Raw genomic sequence first — 24,154 nt, forward strand, 5'->3', positions numbered from 1 at the left:
ATGTGTGGTACAACAACGACTAATCGTGTTAATATAGTTGATAATTCAACTAACATGGCGCGTGTTAATATAGTTGCTAATTCAACTAAGATGACGCTCATAACGTATCTACCACATTAGAATAATATAATGTGTACATGCAAACTCATATATTATTTTATGAATATTTAAAATTGTGTAAGTACGAATTTTGATTTCATGAATATTAACAAATAACATATTTGGTCTACATGTTTAATTACTATAAATTTTCATCCACAATTATTATTTTGGTGCCAAATCGAGCTATACCGTTCTGTTACATGCATGATTAAATTGTCACCTTATTAATCAATGGAAAACAGCAAAATTTTAATCATGAAGTTTGAAATTTAACTAATACTTGAATAAAATAATTATACAAATTGATGAATAATAATACAAACTTAGCGTTGACTCTTATAAAATGTAGCCGGTAATAGTTCCTACACAAACAATATAAAAGTATTCTTAGAATGAAAGTGATTGATCAAAATATATTATCATTTAGAAAATTCTCTGAGCACATTAGTGGAAGTGTATACTATAAATGGTGGGGTAAGAGCATCATCGAGAAACCAAGGCATGCAGAATATAAGAATGAGAAACCAAACCAGTGGTATCATTAAAGGTGTCAATTAATTAAGAAAAAAGAAATTCTGTCATGGCACTGCATCATTGCTTTTAAGGGTCTTCGTGTGCAACGCAACGCACGAACATTGGCAACTTCCCCGAAAATGGAAATTCATTCGCATTCGTAAGCAGAAAGCAATACGAGGTGTCGTACGCATAAAGCAATACGAGGTGGTTGGTACAAATTTTGACAACGGGGCAGCATATAACCTTTGTGATTTTGGACATTTATTTTTGAATGGCTTGTGATTTGTGCTATACATTTCTGTCAAAATTATCGGTTCGTTAATATAATTTCTTTCAAAATTTTCATTTACCAAAGCAATTCGTTACATAATAAGTTAATTGTTTATAGATAATATGTTAACTGCAATTATATAATCGGAGTCAATGTCTTAGTGAGCATGGTCCATGATAGAACGGATACATATACAAGTAGTTATATTGTGCAACTGTGTGCATCATATATGGTGCACACGGTTGCAAAAACGACGTCGTTTTGACGTTTAACTTAAAAACAAAAATTCAGTTTTGATTGTCGTTAACGGCGTTATGTTGTGCATAATTTGAACTATACATCCATAACTTCATAACTATACATTCAGAATTGCTTAACTTCATGACTATACATTCAAAATTGCATAATTACACATCCATTAATTTCATAACTATACACTCAGAATTGCATAACTACACATCCATTAACTCCATAACTATACATTCAGAATTACATAACTACACATCCATTAACTTCATAACTATACATTCAGAATTACGTAACTACATATCTATAACTTCATAACTATACATACAAAATTGCATAACTACACATCCATAACTATATATTCAGAATTGCATAACTACACATTCATAACTTCATAACTACTATACATTCATAATTGCATGCATAACTACACGTCCATAACTTCATAATTATACATTTAGAATTGCATGTATAATTACACATTCATAACTTCATAACTATACATCTAGAATTACATAAATACACATCCATAACTTCATAACTATACATTCATAATGTAAAATTATAAAATTATGAACATATATTTGTGTAAATAACGACAATAAAAAATTATATTTTTTAAAAAAGAAAAACGATGCAGTTTTTGCATCCGTGTATACTACACGGATGCATAGCATAATTTGCCTTACATATACATAAATTGGGCTAAGTATGAGAAAGGAATAAAAAGATGACCCAACAATCAACTGAAATTGGGCCGGACCATGCTATATTTTGTCAATGGCCCGAGCAGGTCAATACGTCAGAGAAGAAAAACTTGAGGCTTGGGCCCAGTCAAAGTGATTGGCCCCACAATCTCCACGGAAACGGAAGAAGCCTAAGAGCCACGCGGCGAGTTTTTATTGGTGGAAACATGTTAAAATGATCTCTGATTGGTCAGTTTTGCGCAAGACCACGTTGCAAAAAGTGAAGCCCGTCGTTGACGTCCAACGTCCGCCCAGCCAAGTATACTCCCCCGGGCTCCGTAGTACATTAATCGGCGTGTAAGAACAGCAGTTAAACCAAAGTGTTACGAATCTATCGCCATTGGCGCTCATTATAGATTTGTTACAGATCCAATTTGAGAGCATAGATTTTGTTGTGCAGATATTCGGATTTGATCTGTGTGCCAAACAGATATGGCGCATCGAGGATCAAAATTGCTGGTCTTGTTATTGTGTTTATCGTACTCGCTAATTGCCATTGCAGCGTAAGTATTTTGCTCCTTCCTACGCATCACTGTGTTGCGTATTCTGTAGTTTTGGTGAGTAGTAATTTTATTGATTTTCCAGTAAGAGTTATTACGACATTCTGCAAGTTCCGAAAGGTGCTTCGGAGGACCAGATCAAACGCGCGTATAGGAAACTGGCACTGAAGTATCACCCGGATAAGAATCCAGGAAATGAGGAAGCTAATAAGAAATTTGCTGAAATAAATAATGGTACACAAGCTCTGAATTATTAATTTGCGTAATTTTGAGTTTTGTCTATGTAATTATTGGCATTTGGCGATTGTCACAATCGTTTGAACTGCTAGTTAATTAGTGTCTTTTATTATCAGCTTATGAAGTCCTATCCGACGGTGAGAAGAGGAATATTTACGATAGGTATGGTGAAGAGGGTCTTAAACAGCATGCTGCAAGTGGAGGAGGCAGAGGTGCCGGAATGAACATCCAAGACATATTTAGCTCGTAAGTTAACCCACTTCTTTATTAGTTTGGCTCTTGATTTTATTTTCAGTGAATGCATATTTTTGTATTCTCATTGTTAAGCCATTTGATCATGTTGTATTCCTTGATGTACAGTCTAAGGACATGAACTGTACTTTGTAGACCTATATATTTATGACATGACTTTACAGACCTATATATTTATAGTGGATTCATTTAAGATAACATAGCAATGATGTTGTTTAAGTTGATGCTTATTGTCTTTCCGTGTTAGTAAGATATTAATGATGCAACATTGAGCTGTCCCACCAAGCTTGATTGTTCTTCCTTTTACTTCTCAGCAATAAGTTCTCTTCAACTGTTGTTTTTGGTATTTTCTTATTCTTATTTCCATGAAGTTCCATGTGCTTCTCTCCTACGTTTGAAATGATTAACACACCTCTATGAAAACTTGATATATGTATCATATACATGGTCAAGCTAGGGGTAGAGACATGGGGTCAACACCTTATGAATTATTAAAAAACTAATGCATCATATAAAGTTTACAATGTTCTTCTAAAGTTGTGATTTTTTTTTTGTGCTTTCAACAATCAATCAATATAGCTTAAGGTAAAATAAGTACTTAAAAGATTTTTTCCGACCTCTATTTCAGGCCATCAAAATTGAATTGGTATTTATTATTTAGGATTTAGATTGCTTTTTAGGAATCATACTAAATCAAATTTAAACTAGAATTCGTTGAAAAACTAAATAACTCCAAAAATATACATCTTCCTGGGCATTGGAATGAACTGTTTTTACATCTAGTTACTTGCTATAATTGCATATTTGCATCTCGGGATTAATTACATTCTTATTGTTATTAGATATGAAAGTATGATAGGAATAGTAATTTCTTATGTTGTCTTTTTAAATTTAATTTTTAAAATTCTCCCCATTCTTTTAAATTTGAGGGGGAGCATGATCACGGGAACCTAAATTTGCATATTTACAATAATTTTATGGGGTATAAAATATAAATTTGTAAATTTGAGGGTAGGCATCAATACTTGATAGCATTGTGGCTCCACAATTGGTTCAAGCTATCATATTTCCAAATTGTTACTAAGAATCTTTAATTATATGTTGAGACTTGAAAGATTTATAATAATTCTTAATACATAAAAGAAGCCTTAAAAGTACATATATTTCTGCTTAATGGCATTCATCTATGAGATTATGCACTTGTTTCGTCCAACTTATTTTGGGGCCTATCTACCCTTAAAAGTAGAAGCTAGGCTAAACACTTAATATATGAAAAGAGCTTTTAAGGATAAGGTAGGAGGGAAAGACTTCTTTGTCAAGAAGCTCCTAAATTGATGCCTCTTGAAAAATAGGTTTTATTTTGAGAAGCTCAACCTTGGCCAACATGAGCTGCATGCTTTCTAGTAATTGCAATTAAGATTATTTTTATTTTATATTAAATTCTAACTTATTGTTAAGCTCTTTAAGTTTCTTCACCTCAACTGTTTGCTTTGATGGTCTGTCTTTGCTCATAAAATTAGAATTCTTATAGGTTTTTTGGGGGAGGTCCAAATGAAGAAGAAGAAGAGAAGATTGCAAAAGGTGATGATGTAATTATTGATTTGGACGCATCACTCGAAGATTTATACATGGGTGGTTCAATGAAGGTATGCATTTTGACTAATATCTATATTTATACCAATATACCATATAATACTTGATTCCTCTATGCTGCTTTTCATAATGGATGATTCTATGTGCACGGTGTATTAATGTCATTTATATGAAAAATCTTTACATTTGGAAAATTTGTCTCTACTTTAATGGATATAATTCTTCTTTTTACTCTTATATTTACTGTAAGAGAATTCATTTACAATTACAGGCTAACTTTCATCTAGAGGATCTTTCATCTTTGGCCTACAGTCTTCTGTTTAACATTTAAGTGCAGATCACTTTCTGCATTTGAAACATTATATATGTTTTCCTTGAATCCAACAGGTTTGGAGGGAGAAGAATATTTTAAAGCCAGCTCCTGGTAAGAGGCGATGTAACTGCCGCAATGAGGTTTACCACAGGCAAATTGGTCCAGGGATGTTTCAGCAGATGACAGAACAGGTACTGTTTCAAATTCATTGAGATCATTAACCAAGCTGAGTAATTGTATTCTCTGGATGATGACATAGCATATACAGGTACCGATACTAGGCATATATGTTCTCTTGAACTGATTCTAGATTTTATGTTGTGCTCTTCCAGGTCTGTGATCAATGCCCTAATGTGAAGTTTGAAAGGGAAGGCTATTACATTACTGTGGATATTGAAAAAGGGATGCAAGATGGGCAAGTAAGCAAATCTTCTAGTTTGCTATGAAATACATGATTGATCTTTACATTTATTATACACACATTTCTGGCATAAGTTCATAACACCTGATTTTGGTGTTTAGTGGCTATATTTTTCCCTTTTCTCTTGTTGGGCAGTGGATGATAATACTGGGACTGCAAAATAATTTGGATAAAAGTAAGCAATTAGCAAATGGTGCACCATGCAATCTTGACTGCATAATCTATATGATATCTTGGACCTTCTATACTTTTGTACTTGTGCGAAAGCATGACTATGATCTCATAGTACATTTTACATGGCAGCAACTGGAAATCACATTTTGATTGCCTTTTTTTTTTTTTCCCTCTCTCTCTCTCTCTCTCTCTATTTATCTATCTAATAGATGGGTATTTCAGTTTACTGTATACCATAAATAATATGCATGCTTGTTGTTGACAGGAAGTGGTCTTTTATGAAGATGGTGAGCCTAAAGTAGATGGTGAACCCGGAGATCTAAAGGTTAGATTGTTATCCATAGTTCATAAAATGGTATCACATTATCGCATATATGTGCTGGCTATAATTTCTTTCTTTGTTTTTCTCTTTTGGGGATACAGTTTCGCATTCGTACAGCTCCACATGATCAATTCAAGAGAGAAGGCAATGACCTTCACACTACTGTCACAATCACTCTGGTATTCTTCATGTCCTCTTTCTTTGTGTTATATTAGAAGCTATATTTTTTTTCCTAAAATTCATCATGTCCAAGAGAGTATTTAGTCTTTTTTATTCTAGTTCTTCCAACATGATGCTATGTAGATTTTGTCAACTATGCAAATTAGTTTTGAATATAAACCTCTGTGTGTGTGTGTAATGCTGCTGCTTTTCATATTAAATTTACTTGTGGAACTGATTCCTCCCTCCCTCCCACCCTGTTGTGATTTTTATCCAGGTGCAAGCGCTTGTTGGGTTTGAAAAGACCATTAAACACCTTGATGATCATCTTGTGGACATCGGGTCCAAGGTTAGATATTCAGTTTGAAAAATTGAGTGGCAGGGTAGTTGTGTACTTGTACTTGCAAATATGATGAAATAGTAAATGATGATAACAATGTGTTTGTTGTGTTCAGGGGATCACCAAGCCAAAGGAAGTGAAGAAGTTCAAGGGTGAAGGCATGCCACATCATTTTAGTAACAAGAAGGGTGATCTATACGTGACATTTGAGGTTCTCTTCCCCACATCATTGACGGCGGAGCAGAAGACCAAGATCAAGGAAGTTCTTGGATAGGCTGCTGTTTTTTGTCTATCGTCTTTTGCTACAATGAGTTTCATACGAGATGTTCAATGAACCAACCTCTTTTTAGGGAGTAGCATAATTGGTCTGAATTCCATTTTTACTAGCAGTCCAGCAATTTTCACGGCTATAAGGGCATATATTTTCCTCTTTTTTTTTTTTGTTTTTTTTTACCATTAGTAATTTGTGAGGACTCAGGATAGAGACGGGCTGCTTAGCAGCGCAGCTCAAGTGCTATGATGGATTCTTGATACTATATTTGTACTAAAAGAATCATTAATGTAGAATTCCAGGAATTTGTATATTTTTCTAGCATTAGTTTATTTTATTCCGTATAAGATCAAACTTGGTGGCACAACAGAGAGGGACGTGTGCCTGCAAAATTGACAGAATCTCACACGAGTTAGATTTTGGGAATGCTGGTGCTTTATGAATACGTCACGTTTCCTTTTTTAGTTGGCCCGCGTACAATGACGTGGCAATCTTATTCGCGCCTGTCTCTCCAACTCCATATCCATATTTGCATGCCCTACGTCACGCGCTTCCTTTACAGTTTACACACGAAATAAACGCTGCAATATTTTAGCTCCTAAAGTTAAAACACCATGTTTGGTACTTAATTAATAATTAATTTTAATTTATTTAATCACCTATTTGACTTAGTTAAACTGGAAACCGTCAATATAAATATTTATTTAATTTTTTTAAAACCTATTTAAAAAGTTATTTTACAGCTAATTCTATCATCATCTAGTAAAATCTGCTAATATTTATGTGCGAAACACCACCCCCAAAGACTTTTAGTAGGAGTAAAAGATTTGTATTCGGAATTATACGGCGTCTTTGACGTTTCTGATTCAAAAAGGTATTATAGTCGAAAATATCGTTTAAACAAGTTGGGGAAGAGAGAGAGGGGCGGTTGGTGACCTGTTTGCTTTAAAACTCTGGAGAAGAAACCTGTCCTCTACATTTTGCAGCGCCAGCTAGGTATTCCTCTGGAGCATTGTTGGTAGTACAAGTCAAGAAGAAGCTCTCCTAAATTCACAGATTGTGGTGAACCTTAACTCCTCGCTTTCCTCGCATTGCATGCCCACCTTCACCTCTTTATATCCCAACAACAACAAGGAATTGATCGAGAGGCAAATTATAAAATCTAATCTAGGTAGCTCAAATTCAGATTATTATTATAACTTGAGCTGTTGTCGATGGATAGTCTCTGCTTGAAGGCAGGGATTCCGGGAATAGCAACGCCTATCGCCGCCGTCGGCGCCGCTGGATTGGATTTCCGTATGAGTCATAATTCAACATCCCATATTACTCCCTCTGCTGTTGGACGCCCTTCGGCGGCCTTGTCTGTGGACAAGCCCTCGCCTCCTCCTTGGGGTTTCTCTTTCCGGCATCCGCTTAGATCTCTGTGGCCCGGGAGTAGAAACCGCTTCGACGCCGTTGCGGTGGACGGCCCCCCCATTTTGGTTGACGATAAGGAAGACGCGGAGGAGCAGAATGTCAATTGGGTCATGAAGATCCTCCGCGTGCGATCTCTGCGCAAGGAACAACAAGAAGAAGATGAAGATGAAGATGAAGAAGCAAAAGCTGACGGATCGGAAGACAGAATTGGTGTTTCAGAGGACAACGATTCATGTATTGGAGCTGATGATGGTGACTGCGATGTCTGCGCTGTTGATGATGACGACGGCAATATAGAATTCGACAGAGATTCATTTTCCAAACTTCTACGACGGGTGTCACTAGCGGAGGCTAGATTATATGCTCAGATGGCTCATCTGGGAAGTTTGGCTTATTCCATATCCCAGATCAAGGTATGTATGTATGTTTAATCATAGGATTTAGGATTTGACCTAGATTCTGCATCTTTAAATCATAAACCCTTCCTTTTTACCCATTTACCTGTAGTTTTTATCACTGCTTCAATTGATTAACAATACGGATCAAATGTTTTAGCAATGTTTGTTTTTTAGCAATGATGTGAATGGACCTCTGAACACCTTATTCTATGGCAGCCTGAGAATCTTTTAAGACGCCAGCGATTACGCTTCATCACCTCATCATTGGAGAAGAAACATCATGCACTGAAAGCTGAGAAAGAAAGGGCATTGGTGGAAGACCAGCTGAGAAAAGAGAATGAAGTTGCTCAAACAAATGAAACTGAGAGGGATGCAGTGAATCTGAAAGAAAATGAATCCGATAAGAGCAGTGGAAATAGAAAAAGTGCATCTGCTGTATACCATATAGCTGCCTCTGCTGCTTCATACTTGCATTCCCACACAACCAGCTTTCTGTCCAGGTCTCCATTGAATGGAGATATGCCTAAGAGGACCATTGGAAGAGATGAAGATGTAGTAGATGTGATGAATGAGGAAGTTGCTTCGCTACTGTCCAGTACTGAATCGGTAACATCCGTGGTTGCTGCAAAGGAGGAAGTAAAGCAGGCTGTTGCTGATGATCTGAACTCAACACGTTCGTCCCCGTGTGAGTGGTTTGCTTGTGATGATGATCAAAGTGGAACGAGATTTTTTGTCATTCAGGGATCTGAGACACTAGCATCATGGCAAGCCAATCTTCTCTTTGAACCTGCTGAATTTGAGGTAATTATGAAGATTTACAAAGTGGAAATGCACCATATTTGTAATGTTGACTGCTTTGTTAAGATCCTCTGTGTAAATTGGGTTATTTACACCATGTCTTATTTCTCCAGGGTCTAGATGTGCCTGTGCACAGAGGTATTTACGAGGCTGCAAAAGGCATGTATGAACAGATGCTGCCAGAAGTGCGTGCTCACATTTCATCCAGAGGTGATGGTGCCAGATTTCGTTTCACTGGACACTCCCTTGGAGGGAGTTTATCATTACTTTTAAATCTGATGCTGCTAATAAGAGGCGAAGTTCCCCCACACGCTTTACTGCCCGTTATAACTTTTGGTTCACCATCAGTTATGTGTGGAGGAGACCGCCTCCTCAGAAAACTTGGACTGCCTCAGAGTCATGTCCAGTCAATTACAATGCATCGAGACATTGTACCCCGAGCCTTCTCTTGCAACTATCCCAATCATGTTGCTGAATTTCTTAAAGCTGTCAATAGTAACTTCCGCAACCATCCATGTCTGGACAACCAGGTAGATCAGACCAGACACCCTTCTTCATCTATCTTTTATTTTACCTGGCCTCATGAAAGTTTATTTACTTTTGTTATATAGTATTCTTAAAACGAACGAATTGTATTTGATCAATGTTTGTATCTTTGATGTGAGCAGAAGGTGTTGTATGCTCCAATGGGAGAATTTTTGATTCTTCAACCAGATGACAAGTTTTCTCCAAGCCATCACCTGCTTCCTACGGGTTCAGGTCTGTATCTACTAAGCTGTACAGCGGGTGATGCCAGCAAGGCAGAGAAGCAAATCCGAGCTGCTCAGTCGGTGTTCTTAAACTCCCCACACCCACTCGAGATATTGAGTGACCGTGCTGCATATGGGTCTGGAGGAACGGTTCAAAGAGACCATGACATGAGCTCATACATGAAATCCATCCGCAATGTTATCCAGAAAGAACTGAACCGCATTAGGAAAGCCAAGAGAGCACAGCGGCGAAGAGTATGGTGGCCGCTTGTGGCAGTAGACGGGATCAATGGTGGTATTATTTTCCGGAGGCCTGTTGTGTCTGGTAACATGCGTAACGGGCAGTTCAACTTTGGTGGAATGATTCGAACTGGAAAAGAGTCATTGAAACGGTTCAGCACGCTAGTTGCATCCCAGCACATGCATTTGCTTGTGGTGCTTATGCTCCCAGCACGCTTGTTGGTATTAGGGACATTCTCCGCCACTAATACACTACATTGATTGATTGATTGATTGTTGAATGGAATGGAATGGAAGATGAATTAGAGGGAGGATTCGTTATTCATTTAGTTGCTGAAGCAACAAATGTTCCCTGGTTTTCAGAAGGGGAATATAATGGTTGATTATACATGATGATGATTCTTGTCATATGTAAACTAGAATTAGCCTTTGTTCAATTTCATGGAAATCCGACAACTATGTATATTAACTGTTACGTTGGATGGAACCCAGAAGTGTTCCAACCGCATATAAAATTACCATTACTCTATTTGTTTGGTTCTGTTGGATAGTATGTAATGCTTTTTCCACATTTAGGTTGGTTCCAACTTCCAACTGCCAAATCATCCCTCCTGTGCATGTGGAGATGTAGTATATGTTTTCTCTTTTTATCAATAAAAAATAATGCAACAGCTGTACGCCGACGTTAACTGTCATTATACTACCGCAACTTTATATATAGTAACATGGTAGTTGGTGACCATCCATGTCTTATGTTAAATATAATATATATATAACAATTCCTTTATGTACCTTTAGTTTACATACACTAAAATAAAGTATATGAGAATAAAGAAATTGTAATATGGTAAAAAAAATAAAGTAAGAACAAAGTATCTGAGAATTAAAAGGAAAAATCATTTTTTTTTTCTTCCATCTATCACCGAATTGATATAAAGAGAACCCTATGAATTTTAATAGTACAAATTGAAAAATACAGAATTGCAATTTCCAAATCAAACAATATTGAGGTGAAGCGCAATGGGAGCACTGACCATACTTGGGGGTGTTGGTGACAAGACAAATGGTCCCCTAGTGAGTCCAAAAAACGCGGTATGATCCATTACTTACTCAACTGGACAAATGGGTCATGCCTATCCATTCCAACAAGGCAGCTGCCTGGCTGGCTACGTGTACATGACTCGATACACATCCCAAACCCAAACCCAGACCCACTTCCCCGTCCCATTTGACTTCTCAACTTTCTCCAAATTCAATCATCATTACCATTTTCCATCCATCCATCCATGCAATAATGCCAAGATTCTGCATATTCTTGAACAGTATAGTATGAGGTCCTTTTGGGCGGGCTGCTCTTTTTCTGTCAAAACTTCCAAATTTTGGATGTGACAATACATACATACTTGCTCAACTGGGGACCGCCACTACACCCTCACATGGCAAAAACATGCTATACCTATACCACTTCTCTAAAACATAAACCCAAAATCACAGTGGAACAAAACACATGACTTTTTAAAAAAAATTATTGAGAAGCAGTTGGAAGAAGCCCAGAAAAAGACTGACTATTCAGCTCAATCCATGCATACTGCTAATCTAAGGTAGATTAGTATGATATGATTATCTATAATGATGGCCAAACTAAACAACAATATTGAAGGTGTCAAGATGACCCGTAGCTTGCACGCAACTGCACCTAAAATGGAGGAGAAATTTCCTTTTCCTGATGAAGACAACATTTCATTCAAAACAACATGTATGCAGATTAAGCATCATAAATTACATGTCAACTATCTGGCACGAAACGTACGTATTATTATCAGGATATTTTTATTTTTTTGGCACACATTATCTCTGGATTTTAATACATAGTTATAAGGCCCACAACATCTGAGGGCGGTCATATTCCGCAATTCAATCTAAAAATTAATTTTTCCAGCTAAATACCAGGAGTGCATGGCAAGGCAACCAAAAGACACGATATTCGCAAGAGAAGAGAGTCCATGAACCATTCCGAATTTCTTGTTCATGGCAGCAAGCTTTGGATTAACCTTGGCAACTTCCTGATTCTTGGTCCACCCAACTTCATCTCCAATATTTGACTCTTTCTCAATTTTATGCCTTTGCTTCATCATCTGTTCAATACAAATCACGGGCAATAACCAGTGAATTATCATGAAATAAATGCCTTGACAGAAATTTCTGCTCCCTCTATGAAACACTTGAGCAGCTTCTAGCCATAGTGTTCCAAAAAACATCAAATGGTTGTCCATACATTGAGCAATAAAATACGGGAAAAGCACTTTAGAACTTGTAGCATTTCACATCTTCAAGATTTCAAGAATATATAATTCAGCTACCGAGGAATACATGATGCAAGAACCCTATTATTTTTTTGCAGCCCCTCCTTGATAGTGCAGACAGACTAAACAAGTGCAGCCACAAATCCCACAATTGTTTTTACATGATCTAAACTAAATAGTTGTAAGGAAAAAGGAAGGTTTTTGCAGTAAATTTTATGAATAATTCATGATAGATTATTTTTAACACTCAAGAAAAAAAAAACAAAAAAAAAAAAAAAACAAAAAACAAAAACTAGAAAAGCGGGAAGAGTCACTAAGACAAGAGTTAAAAAGCTTTTCAACTATTCTCGTTGTAGGTTTGACCACAAATCTAAAAGTTCCACCAAAAGGACTTGCATAATGTAAAGAGAAGAGAGATCCAATAGATCGTTCTTGAAAAAATGAATTAGTTGGATTGTAATTATAATTGGAATAAGGTACTCCTAATTAGGGAATCTATATATCTATGTGTCAAACTGTCAATGTTCTATCGGTTGAATTAAGCACTTACCCATTGTTAAGTGGCTAAATGAGCCAATTGCACTTTTTCTCCATTTAAGGCATTTCAATAATTTTTTTTAGTTAAGGGCTCAAATGCTCAATTGAACCGAGAGCTAATTTCATCTTTAATCCTTATCAATAAATAATTTTTCAAATGAAAAAGAGTGATGAAATATAACACCAGAGATGAAATTGTCTCAGAACAGTTCCAATAATATGTAAAATTAGTATTTGTATTGTGGTGTCAAGTTTGCTTCTTGATCTCTTCTGACTCTGAGATGAAGAATGATTGATAAACCAGCCGGCGGAGGGTGGGAAAGGATGTTATTAATTCCATTTAACTTATAAAGATTGCGAAGTTAAATTTGATATTTAACAAATTTAATAAATATAATCTATTGATTTGTTTCCTCTTTTGTTTAAATATAATGCATTGATACCAAATATACAGGTCCCCTTGCTAACTGGACCAGTATTAGCCCTCTTCTAAGGGTAAGCTAGGGCTAGCTGTTAACAAAGCCACTCTTTCGCATCCATGTACTGGAAATGACAGGATCAACCCGTGCTGTAAAATGTAATCCTTACCAGTATAAAACATTTCGAAGTGTCTTCACTGATGGCATCAGCCTCTATCGTGTCTCAAATTATAAATAGTGAATTGCATTACTGGAACAAAGTCCAAGGTAGTCACTAGTATGTAATTATTCCTAATGCAATTAAGATATTGTAATCAGTAAAATTAAATATAACTAGGCAATACTAACCGTTTTATCTCATGTAGCACTTTTTTACATTTGAAATCTTAAACAGACAGCCCAAAGCCAAATGGAATATAGAGACAATGCCTCAAGAATGCTAGACACTCATGTGGATCATTTGCCAAAGAATATTCAAATTACTTCCTAGTAGTATTTAGCCATGATGTCTTGTCTCAGAGAAGCAAGCAGTAAACAATCATATTCTCATACAAAAAGATAACCAAGGTCCAGGTGAATGTAAAAGGAAAGGATTATGAATGATAAGAATGTATATACTGCATTTCACTAAGAAAAAAACTAGTGATCTCATCAAATATGTAGGCAATGCAGAGAAATGATAGAACTAAGCAAGAAACTTATTTAGTACCTGGATAGTCATGGGAGTAAACACGAAAAGATTGCTGAGGTTGAAAGCAAAGGCACCCAGAATGAAGACAATCTGATACTTTTCAGCACTAGTGGACGTCTTCCATGGATGCATGTACCCAAAGGCCGCCACTGAGACCGCGCAGCACACTCCGACCAAAGTAAAGTACGCCGGGAACATCTTGCTCTGCAGATTCCCAAACTGATGCCTCGGCAGATTCCTGAGCTCAAATTACACAAAACGCAACTCCGTAAGCAATAATTCCAACTTTGATTTTGCATTTTATTAGTTATTAATTAATCACTTAATTGTCCGTAGTATTAGAAGGAAAAGGAAATTCGGGATTACTTGAACATGATAATGCCGCCGATGAAGGTGACCCACAGAGCGGCGCCCCAAGCGGTGGAGAAGCAGAGCAGGTGCGCTAATTTCAGAAAAGTGACGGTCTTGAGAGGATACTGACCGTCGGATTTTGATCCAAAAGTTTCCGGTGAAAACACCACTCCGATCGCTAAGAAAGCAAGAACTGTTGAGAATCGAGACATCCACCCCATCTCTACAGAGCGCAGGAAGTCGCCGGAAAACTAGAAGCTGATAGTTGGAATCGGAAAAGTCAAGTGCTTTGCTTCAACTACTTCTTCCACTTCAACGCTGCAGCTAACATAAGCGCAAAAAAAATGTTCTGAATCCAAAGCGTCGTTTTCTATGGCGTCTAGAAGCTTCCAGCCCAGAAACACTTTTTTTTTTTCATATTAGTCAAGCAATGAAATATTCTAGCCCAATTTCTACCAAGGCCCATTCTACCAAATAATCTCTTTAGGCTGTGGCCCATTAATCATACATTACAACTGCATAGATCTAGGTGTTCGTAAGTTGAAGTAATTTCAGCCCTAAGCTGTTTTTAGCCGGTTGATCAATTAACCGGCCGACTATGCACTCCAGGTACCGACTTGAGCATCTAACTCGGTTGAGTTGGCGCTCAACTCGGGCGAATAATTTTTTTGTTTACTCGATTACTCATCTTCTATATTTCTTTAGTTATGTACTTAACTAATCAATCTAATACATGTAGTTGATTAGTTTTCTATATTTCTTTAGTCATGTACTCAACTAATCATCTAATACATGTAGTTGATTAATTTTCTATATTTCTTTAGTCATGTACTCAACTAATCATCTAATACATGTAGTTGATTAGTTTGGAAGATTATGATTGTCTAACAATTCCTAGCCATGAGTGGTAAAAGTATAGACGATATACTCAAATTATTAAGTCGCCTAGGCACCCCATTGACGCCTGACTAGCGCCCATCGCCTTTTGCAATATTGATTGTGCATATAGTTATAACATTTTTCGACCATCTATATTCACCTATATATTCACCTAAGAGTTAATACTCAAAATTGTCCTCGACTATAGTGGTTTTTCTCAATTGTGTCCTAAACGACTTTGGTGTCCTAAACTAGTCCCAGACTTTTGTGTTATTACTCAGTATTGTCCTCCGTTATATAATCCGTCAAATGGGTGTTAAGTATAAGATTAAATATGTAATTTCAATTTTGGTCTTCTCTCTCACTTAGTCTCCTTTACTCCACAGATTACGAATGCAAACTCCATATTTATTTGATGACCTGACTGAAGAAAGAACGAGGCAACGAGGTTTGAACTGAAAGGAAGGAAGCAACAAGGATTGCTTACTCCACAGATTGCGACTGCAAACTCCGATCCATAAGCATTACTGCTATTACTGCAAAACACAAATTACTAATTCACTATGTCCCCTTTGACAGTTAAAACACAATACATACATATGCATACTACTTTATGCTTTAACAGTACATACATATCCATATATAAGCTCAGACAAACCAAAATGCTTACCATATTTCGGAGTGCCTTCGCCCATTTTCCGTCGCCTTGAATCCATTGCAATGTAGGGAAGAAATTTGCTTTGCTTCCTTAGGGTTTTCGTTGGGCGAATTTACCTGGTGAAATTGATAAACCCATGAACACAGATTGGTGAAATTTGTAAAACATGAACACAAATTGGCAAATTTGATAAGCAAAGATTGTCAAATTTACTTGGCGAATTTCTGAGGAACACAGATTGCTTGAGCAGACCGCAGTCGCAGCCCCAGCCCCTGGGTCAAAATATTTTTGTCAAATAAACAGAGATTGTCGAATTATTGCTTGGCGAATTCTCGGTCAAAATATTTTTGACCCTTAGATGAAATATAAGGAGATCCCTAGAAAACCAAAATTGAAATTACATATTTAACCCTATACTTAACATCCATTTGACAGATTATATAACGGAGGACAATATTGAATAATAACACAAAAGTCTGGGACTAGTTTAAGACACCAAAGTCGTTTAGGACAAAATTGAGAAAAACCACCATAGTCGAGGACAATTTTGGGTATTAACTCATTCACCTAAGTTGCCAAACACCTTATGCTCAGATGACACTTCTATAGCTCCCTTTGAAGAAAGGTAGTTAGATAAAGTATAGAACATATACTATCTGAGTCAATAGTATTCAAAAAATCTTCACCGAGGTTGAATTATTTTTAACCCCCCTTTTTCTTTAATGGTTTTGCACTTTGGTTGATGGGTTTCACGTGATACCTTTGTCCTTCTTCTTCCCACTTCCATGATTGTAATATCTGAAAGAAAAGAAGAAGAAGAAGAAGAAGGAAAAAGAAAAAAAAACACTACGGGGGGATTCTACGCAATTAGTAGTGGAACAACAACATTAAATTGAAATTAATTAATTAAACATTTAAGGAACTCGCAGGCTGTCTTGTCATTTTAATTTCCGGGACCAGTAAATAGGAATCCTATGATAAAAAATTCACAATTTGGTAATTAGATATAATTAAGAATGGGAAAATTATGTTTGGAGGTGAATAATTAACTTCAAATTGTAATCCTCAAATCTTAGGTGTTAATGATAAGTGGATAGAAAGAAGAATAGGAGAAAATGATGAGAATGAGAAGGATAACATAGGATGGTCCGATGGTCCTCCCTGCAGTCTGCATACATAGGATAAGCATGATTCTGTTGACTGCTACACCCAAGTGCTGCCCCAGTGTTGAAAACAATCCAAAAACTATAACCGAAGACATAACGTTATTTCTTTATACAACATTGTCATTACATTTTTTAGAGTCAGAATATCAGATTTGGCCATTTATCTGTCTCTTCCACTCAACAATCCTCCTAATAATAGAGTGCTGGCCCTTACCGGCCTCTGCCCAACACATGCAAATCAAACTCCCATCTCACCCTACAGGTCAAATGGAAAATGCCAATTATCGACCACTTAATTTACGTGAGACATAATTTAGAATAGTTGGTATGTAAGTAAATTGTAAAATTAGAAATTGAAGTTTATAACAGTATGTAAATATAATGAATTGATTTGAACTCCCGAAGCAGAGTAATGTACATTTACGCTAAATTCAATGCACATCCTTGCACCCACTTTGAGACGCAAAAATACAAAAGGCTTTGACAGTATATTCGTACTCCCAATCGGTTGGGCTGAGGACCATCTTCACCATTTCCGATATTAATATTGAGGGTGTTTGGTAAATAGCATTTAGCTGCTAGTTGATTATATATAAAATGATTTTTTTTAAGTATTAATTAAAAAAGTTATTTTGAATGTTTTTTTAAAAAATTTAACATTTTAAAGTAATAAGTTGTTACAAAAAGTTAATTAATCAAACATTTATATTGACAGTTTAACTAAGTCAAACAGTTAATAATAGTTAAATAAATCAAAATTAACTGATAAACTAACTATGTTACCAAACAAAGTCAATATTATCCATTGCACTGCCATCATCATCCTTTGGCTCTTTTTGTACATGCTTCTTACTTGTTTCTATCTACATCTGCTGCCTTCTGGGTACCACACACATGCTTCACTCCAATAAACTATGGCTACCTATAATAATTATAACTATTTGTGAATCATAGACTACTATCTCAAAATCTTTTTCTTCTGAAACTCATATAACTTCTAAGTTAAATTAGTTCCGAGTTCAATTATCTATACTTGAAAGAAAAAGATTAGATATTACCCAGACTCCTTTTTCACCTTAACTGGTTATCTAATTCAAATGAGTTAATAATTTAGCTTGATTGATAAAGATAAAGCATAGAGTTGAATTTATCACATATAAATTATTGAGGCAGAAACAGGTATAGATACTGAGAGTTTGGATGTTTCAGGTACAAGTTGAATGCCCTGTTGCCCCATTATGGTGTGAAAGTAAATTTGGGGAACTCAAGAAGTGAAAAGGGGGGTTGGAAAGTAAACTTACCCCCACCCACCCTGCAGTGTAAAAATTAATGATGAGTTGGAAAGTTGAAATTCCCATCAACCTATGGGCATAGCTTACTTAAACCCTAGTAACCTAAAACCAATGACCCATACTTTGGCTGGCACATGATGCAACAACAAAGACAACAGACAACAACATTGTACTCTCCCAAGTCTCCTCAGTAATTATCAAACAGTAATCCTCATTACTGCATATGTGCATGCACCCTCTGCTCTGTGCACCCACCATCATTCATCTTTCTTCCCCACTCTCAGAATCAGACAACTCCACTGTGTTCATTCATTATATTGCATGCTGCTCCAAAACAGTACTAAAATATTGTATTTGAGACACTATTTCACTAGATTACCAATCCAAAGTAAGTTACTAATTGAAAGTTTGTAGGGTGCAGCACTGCAGCTTATCCAAACAATTTAATGTTTCAAAACGTTAAAATTCAAAAAGTTAACAGCTTTTACGTAATATATCTGTTCATAATTACTTTCTCAACCTACTGAAGCACAAAAACTCATACCCAAACGCTAAAATTCAAAAAGTTAACAATTTTTCTCTGATATCTGTTTATATCTACTTTCTCAACCTACTGAAACACAAAAAGTCAATACCCAAACGCTAAAATTCAAAAAGTTAACAACTTTTCTGTAATATTTGTTCATAGCTACTTTCTCAACCTACTGAAACACAACCAGCTAATACTATTAGCTTGCCAAACCCGCTAACAGTTATTTGCCAAATACACTAAAGAAACTGTAGCAGTGACACCACATAGAAACTCAGCTACCCAGGCTGGCCAGGGCAGGCCACCATTTTTAATTTTTTGAGATGAAATTGCCAAAAGATAGTTAAGAAAGCAACCCTTCCTTCCATCCACATTTCACACTCTTCCTGTGAATCCCATTTACACACTTCCTAAAATTTTGGCCACCTCTTGTCAATTTTGTTAAAGGAGCAAGAAAATGACAATCCAAAGAGAGAGATTTTAAAGGGGGGGAGGGAAAACCTCAGAACTGGGAAAATTTGGATGCTGAATTTAACTCTGTACAAACAGAAAAGAGAAAGAAGAAATGAACAAAAAGATTAAAAAAAAAAAAAAAAATTACAGAAGAAAGATACTACTGCAGTAGGTAACAAAATTTTCCTGGATGGCAAAGTAGAGCATTTTTTGCCATTTGTACAGTCTTTGTTCCAGAATCAGATTCTCCAACAGTTGAAGAACATTAACACATGAAAGAAAGAAAGAAATAAAGAAACTTTCCACCAGATTGATCATGAGATTCTTTGCTTATCCACCACCAGAAAAATCTCAATCAACAGCTCAACGCCTCGTATTTCACAGGGAGCGGACGATTAAACCCTGATTGAGATAGCAAATTCCCGACAATTGCAAGGTCTCGGCAGAACACGCCTTGAAACACTGATCCTGGGGGCGTGGTGGCTGTACCATTGTTTTCAATCCTAACAGAGGATTCAGAACTGCTAATTGGTTTGATTTTGGATTCTTGTTGAACCTCTTGTTGCATTGCTTGCAATGCAGCCGCAGCCTTCTTCCTCTGCTTCTCGGCAGCTTCTTCATCAATGATGGTTGTCATTAAGCTCGTATAACCCCTCTGAATTAATCTATACAACAACAATGCAGACATCTTCGCCCTCTCCCTCACGGATTCAACATCGCGCTCCTCAGCATATTCGCACCTCTCGATGAAGCTGCTGGACTTATCAGGCTTATGTCTGAGAGTAAGCAGCAAATGGGCTCTTTCAAGTTCTGATCTTGAACAACCTCGCCTTAATCCAATCAAGGAATAGTAATCTACATTCCCGGTCTCACCCGAGGCAACCCTTTGCTTCAGTTCTTGAATCTTTGTAGCGAGCGAGCAGAGCCTCCCCGGGATTTCCCTGTACTGAACATTCTGCCGCTTCCATGCCGGTCCGGGCAATCTCCTATCTCGCAGCATTGAATTGTACAAGAGTTTCAAGTGCTCGAGATCATGGAGGCTATCGGGCAAACACCGAATGGCCTCGAACAGAGAAGCTCTAGTACTAAGAGCTTGAATGCAGGATGGGTCCAATGCTAGGGTTCGATTACAATCAGCTATGGCTTCTGCAATCCTACCAGAGGATCGATACGCGGAGGCTCGATGCATGTAGCATTCAGCCAGGAAGCCTTGAGGGGCCCCACGACGGCCATCGACGATCTTGGAGAAGTATCGAATGGCTTCGGAATAGAGGCCGGCGTTTAGGGCTGCGATTGCGGCGGTCCTGCGGCGGAGCAGCAGCTTGATGTGGCTGAGCAACTGGGAAATGCTTTCGGAATCGGTTATTGGAGGCGGTTGCGGCTGGGTACCGGCGGCGGAAATCTCTCCGGCCAGCGGGAATCTGGCGAAAGAAAAGCTGTCATCGGACAAGCAAATACTCTCGCGACGGAAGGCATCGGTGGCAATGCGTTTGCCCGTCTGCAACAAAACCAAAGCGTCCTCCATTAGGCCCAAATGGCAACAAGCCTGGCCTAAAACCAAGTACCTGCAAATGTTTTGTTTTTTTAATGAATAAAGAAAGAGGACAACATTAACATTTGACTTGCAAAACTCAAAACTTTAACATTTGTTCATTAAATTAAGGACAGCTTACAGGTCACAGCTGGTTTGGCGTAACATTGAAGCCACTGGGCGAATTTGATGGCAGTATAATAAAAGAAGGGGGAAAACCAATGAAACAGAAGAAGCGGAAAATTACCTCCATTGCCCTCCCCTTTCGCAGCTTCTGCAAAGCCCGGCTACAACCTTCTTCTTCAAATCGGAGAGCGAGAAGCACTTGAAAGCAGGCTCGTCGGAACCACCCCCGCCGGAGGAGAGGAGCTTCACCCTCTCCTTGGACAACGAGTTATCCGATGACGACGACGACGACGAAGTCGAGGATGATGAGGCTTCATCGGATGCCATCTTCACACTGGGAATGCAATCCTGTAGCATATCGGCGACGTCCTTGAATCGCCGGAGATAAAGCAAAGATCGAGCCTTTAACTCCAGGGCTAATTCGAATCGAGGAGAAAGAGTCAGGGCAGTGTCCAGAAGGTTTATAGCGGAAGCTATCTCGCTCTGTTCTCGACTCGAAATCAGAATCCTTGCCTCCTTCACATATTTCTCCACAATCTGCACAAATATTCATTTCAAAATCCCCAAAACACCATCCTACCTTCAAGATTTCCACCAAGAAAGAAAGAAACTGAAAACTAATAAAAAAAAAAAAAAATTAAAAAGACGCTACCTTTCTATTGGTAAGCCACCAGTGCTTCTTTTCTCCACCGGCGAGAGATGGAGATCCGGCCATTGCTGTCGCGCACGGATCAAACATTAATCTTTCTACACTCTTGATGTATTTATTGTATCTCACACCGTCATTCTCCCTCTCTTTCTCTGTAAGCTAGAGAGAGAGATAGAGAGGGGGATTTGAACCAAGTGTAGAGAGAGAGGAGAGAAGAGAAGTGGGTTAATACAAAGGTGACAGCTTTGACCTGAGCTGAGAGAAAAGCTTTGATCCTTCTACTTCATCGCTGGCATGCATAGAAAGCTATAATACACACCTCATTTTCTCTCTCTAGGACCTACAGCCTACTACAGGCTACTGTATGTATATACGGTGTACTGATACTGTGTACAGTATTTGGAGAAGTCTAAAGGGTATAGGCTAGGCGGTCATCATTCTCCGATCACACCGGACGCTCCACGTAAGCACCTCACGGGTCCTCGGGTTCAACTACCCGGATTAAAGATAAGTATTAAGTAGATAACTCTCTACACCAAATAATTAAATCTTTTGCCCCAGTTGACTTATAAAAAAAGAAATAGAGATTTTTCCTTTATTAACGTAATGTCATAATAACAAACTAATTAGAATATAGTCCAGCTGTTATATCGTAGACCATGATGACATATAAATTTATTTTTAGTATATTAAAATTTTATTTTCAGTATGTTAGAAGTTTTTTTAAAAAATTCATTTTAATGTATTATTTACAAATAAACATTTAGTATATTAAAATAATACTCCCTCTGTCCCATTTTATGTGTCTTACTTTCCTTTTTAGTTTGTCCCAAAATGTTGTCCACTTTCTAAAATTGAACATCACCATCATTCTACTTTTTTCAAATTACCCTTCTAGCTTTTGCTTTCTTTATTGTTTTTATTTCCAAAAGTGAAAAAGTGAGGGGCATAATTGGAAAGTGCATAACATTTACTTTTGATTCATTAAAAAGCGTGCAAAAAGTAAATGAGACATCCAATTCGGGACGGAGGGAGTATATATTAGTGGTTCATCTCATAATATAATTTGTTGAAACTGGAAAATTATAGATTGAAGACTAAATACTCTTTTTTTTTTAGGAATTTAAAATTGTATTTATCCTTAGCTATGATGTATAGTAGCAACATTTGACATTAATACTAGTGTAATATATGCAACATTATTTTCTTCATGGGACGACTTGACTTTTGTACCTGCACTCATCATACATTTGAGTTAGTTGTCCATTAATTAATCAGTGCAAAATATCATGCATTTGCATTATTGTCAACCACGTATGATTAATTTCAAATGGGTACCAATGATGAGAGATTGTGTATTCATTGTTTTATGTTTATGTGGTGTCCACTTGTTAGTTGTTACCCCTTTCTAACCTTTTACATGCCCCCCAAAATGCCCAAATTCTTATATGTAGTAGTTGTTTTTTAATCATTAATTATGTTTTTGTTTGATCTAATTATTCTTGGTTAATTGGCTGATTTCACCAGGAATTTATTTATAAAAATGTATAAATAAAGAGAGGTAATAATTTGAAATTGAGTAATAGAGGTATAGTAAGAAGTTTTTCTATTCAGCACATGAAAAAATAGTTACATAACTAATTATAGAATCGGTTACTCCATAGTTATGGTAATTGACACAATGACACTACACTTTATATAGTGAGATTTCTTAATGGCAATTATTATTGGTATAAGTCTTAATACTTGTAATTAGAGAGTGCATTTTATTTGGCAAGGCCCTTATTATTAGCACTTATCATTGAAAATTATATTTGACATGGTCTTTTTTGTATTTGTTTGCGATGAACAACCTTACATTTCCACAGAGATTAATGAGATCATGCACGCCTAAATCTTCACTTTGACAAGTTGCATAATGTGTATTAAAAAAACGTTGACAATCATTATAGGGAAACTCCTCCGGTCAATCCTCAATAGGGTTCTCAACACCCGTCATTCAAAAATATATTTGGCAAGTTTCTTGGTATTCATTTGCACCGAACAACCCCACATATCCACGAAGGTTGCTCAAACCATGCACTTACTCCTCGATCTTCAAATTGGAAATTTGCATAATATTTTTTTAGTTGTCCAAAGGTATCCATCCAGCCGATAGCCAGAAGTGGTAGGAGGGCCAAATTGTTTGCTCCATCCACATGGGCTTAAGGGACGAGGTGCTGAACCACAACACCAACCATGTTGGTTAGGAAAATTGCATAACATGTCTCCAAAGATTCTTGTCATTGACCGTCATTAGATGATATCTTAAGATAATGTTCTCAAATGGTATATATTCCTACTTATTAAAACGTTTGTAACAATCAAATATACCATTATTTAATTAATCATGAGAATTTAAATATTTATATTAAATGTACCAAAATGTTAGTAGTATTATATTATTGGTACAATTGATGTAACACTTGGCTTAGACTTATATGACACACTATATATGCTTCGCTTA

General features: G+C 36.9%; 4 protein-coding genes across 4 annotated transcripts; 2 read left to right on the forward strand and 2 right to left on the reverse strand.

Annotated features, from left to right (window-relative positions):
• Positions 1-2,149: 2,149 nt before the first annotated feature.
• On the forward strand, positions 2,150-6,800 carry LOC109191265 (dnaJ protein ERDJ3B). Its single transcript, XM_019341854.1, has 10 exons — positions 2,150-2,384; positions 2,467-2,615; positions 2,735-2,864; positions 4,402-4,516; positions 4,851-4,967; positions 5,109-5,195; positions 5,637-5,696; positions 5,795-5,872; positions 6,130-6,201; positions 6,308-6,800. Exons 1-10 carry the CDS (start codon positions 2,314-2,316, stop codon positions 6,464-6,466), a joined length of 1,038 nt encoding a protein of 345 aa, XP_019197399.1. The 5' UTR covers positions 2,150-2,313; the 3' UTR covers positions 6,467-6,800.
• A 563-nt stretch (positions 6,801-7,363) lies between these two features.
• LOC109191259 lies at positions 7,364-10,651 on the forward strand. Its single transcript, XM_019341844.1, has 4 exons — positions 7,364-8,292; positions 8,494-9,078; positions 9,189-9,605; positions 9,744-10,651. The coding sequence occupies exons 1-4, from the start codon at positions 7,678-7,680 to the stop codon at positions 10,323-10,325; spliced, it is 2,199 nt and encodes a 732-aa protein (XP_019197389.1). The 5' UTR covers positions 7,364-7,677; the 3' UTR covers positions 10,326-10,651.
• A 1,208-nt stretch (positions 10,652-11,859) lies between these two features.
• Positions 11,860-14,707, reverse strand: LOC109191266 (transmembrane protein 205). Its single transcript, XM_019341855.1, has 3 exons — positions 14,381-14,707; positions 14,033-14,252; positions 11,860-12,199 (listed from the first exon to the last, which is right to left on the reverse strand). The coding sequence occupies exons 1-3, from the start codon at positions 14,584-14,586 to the stop codon at positions 11,984-11,986; spliced, it is 642 nt and encodes a 213-aa protein (XP_019197400.1). The 5' UTR covers positions 14,587-14,707; the 3' UTR covers positions 11,860-11,983.
• Positions 14,708-19,372: 4,665 nt separating this feature from the next.
• On the reverse strand, positions 19,373-21,947 carry LOC109191260. The gene is made up of 3 exons (XM_019341845.1): positions 21,652-21,947; positions 21,121-21,536; positions 19,373-20,907 (listed from the first exon to the last, which is right to left on the reverse strand). The coding sequence occupies exons 1-3, from the start codon at positions 21,736-21,738 to the stop codon at positions 19,698-19,700; spliced, it is 1,713 nt and encodes a 570-aa protein (XP_019197390.1). The 5' UTR covers positions 21,739-21,947; the 3' UTR covers positions 19,373-19,697.
• Between the last annotated feature and the right edge of the window lie 2,207 nt (positions 21,948-24,154).

This window comes from Ipomoea nil, unplaced genomic scaffold, assembly GCF_001879475.1.
Source record: "Ipomoea nil cultivar Tokyo-kokei standard unplaced genomic scaffold, Asagao_1.1 scaffold1619, whole genome shotgun sequence".
Classification (NCBI taxonomy): domain Eukaryota; kingdom Viridiplantae; phylum Streptophyta; class Magnoliopsida; order Solanales; family Convolvulaceae; genus Ipomoea; species Ipomoea nil.

What these genes read in the sequence shown, in the direction of transcription:
- LOC109191265 (XM_019341854.1), top strand. Translation starts at nt 2,314, where the DNA reads ATGGCGCATCGAGGATCAAAATTGCTGGTCTTGTTATTGTGTTTATCG. An exon ending in ATTTGCTGAAATAAATAATG is followed by an intron (nt 2,616 to 2,734) that starts GTACACAAGCTC and finishes TTTTATTATCAG; the next exon opens with CTTATGAAGTCCTATCCGAC. An exon ending in AAGGGATGCAAGATGGGCAA is followed by an intron (nt 5,196 to 5,636) that starts GTAAGCAAATCT and finishes TGTTGTTGACAG; the next exon opens with GAAGTGGTCTTTTATGAAGA.
- LOC109191259 (XM_019341844.1), top strand. Translation starts at nt 7,678, where the DNA reads ATGGATAGTCTCTGCTTGAAGGCAGGGATTCCGGGAATAGCAACGCCT. An exon ending in TTGAACCTGCTGAATTTGAG is followed by an intron (nt 9,079 to 9,188) that starts GTAATTATGAAG and finishes TTATTTCTCCAG; the next exon opens with GGTCTAGATGTGCCTGTGCA. An exon ending in ATCCATGTCTGGACAACCAG is followed by an intron (nt 9,606 to 9,743) that starts GTAGATCAGACC and finishes TGATGTGAGCAG; the next exon opens with AAGGTGTTGTATGCTCCAAT.
- LOC109191266 (XM_019341855.1), bottom strand. Translation starts at nt 14,586, where the DNA reads ATGGGGTGGATGTCTCGATTCTCAACAGTTCTTGCTTTCTTAGCGATC. An exon ending in GGCGGCATTATCATGTTCAA is followed by an intron (nt 14,253 to 14,380) that starts GTAATCCCGAAT and finishes ATTTGAGCTCAG; the next exon opens with GAATCTGCCGAGGCATCAGT. An exon ending in TTACTCCCATGACTATCCAG is followed by an intron (nt 12,200 to 14,032) that starts GTACTAAATAAG and finishes TGTATTGAACAG; the next exon opens with ATGATGAAGCAAAGGCATAA.
- LOC109191260 (XM_019341845.1), bottom strand. Translation starts at nt 21,738, where the DNA reads ATGTTTGATCCGTGCGCGACAGCAATGGCCGGATCTCCATCTCTCGCC. An exon ending in GGTGGCTTACCAATAGAAAG is followed by an intron (nt 21,537 to 21,651) that starts GTAGCGTCTTTT and finishes ATATTTGTGCAG; the next exon opens with ATTGTGGAGAAATATGTGAA. An exon ending in GAAAGGGGAGGGCAATGGAG is followed by an intron (nt 20,908 to 21,120) that starts GTAATTTTCCGC and finishes AAACATTTGCAG; the next exon opens with GTACTTGGTTTTAGGCCAGG.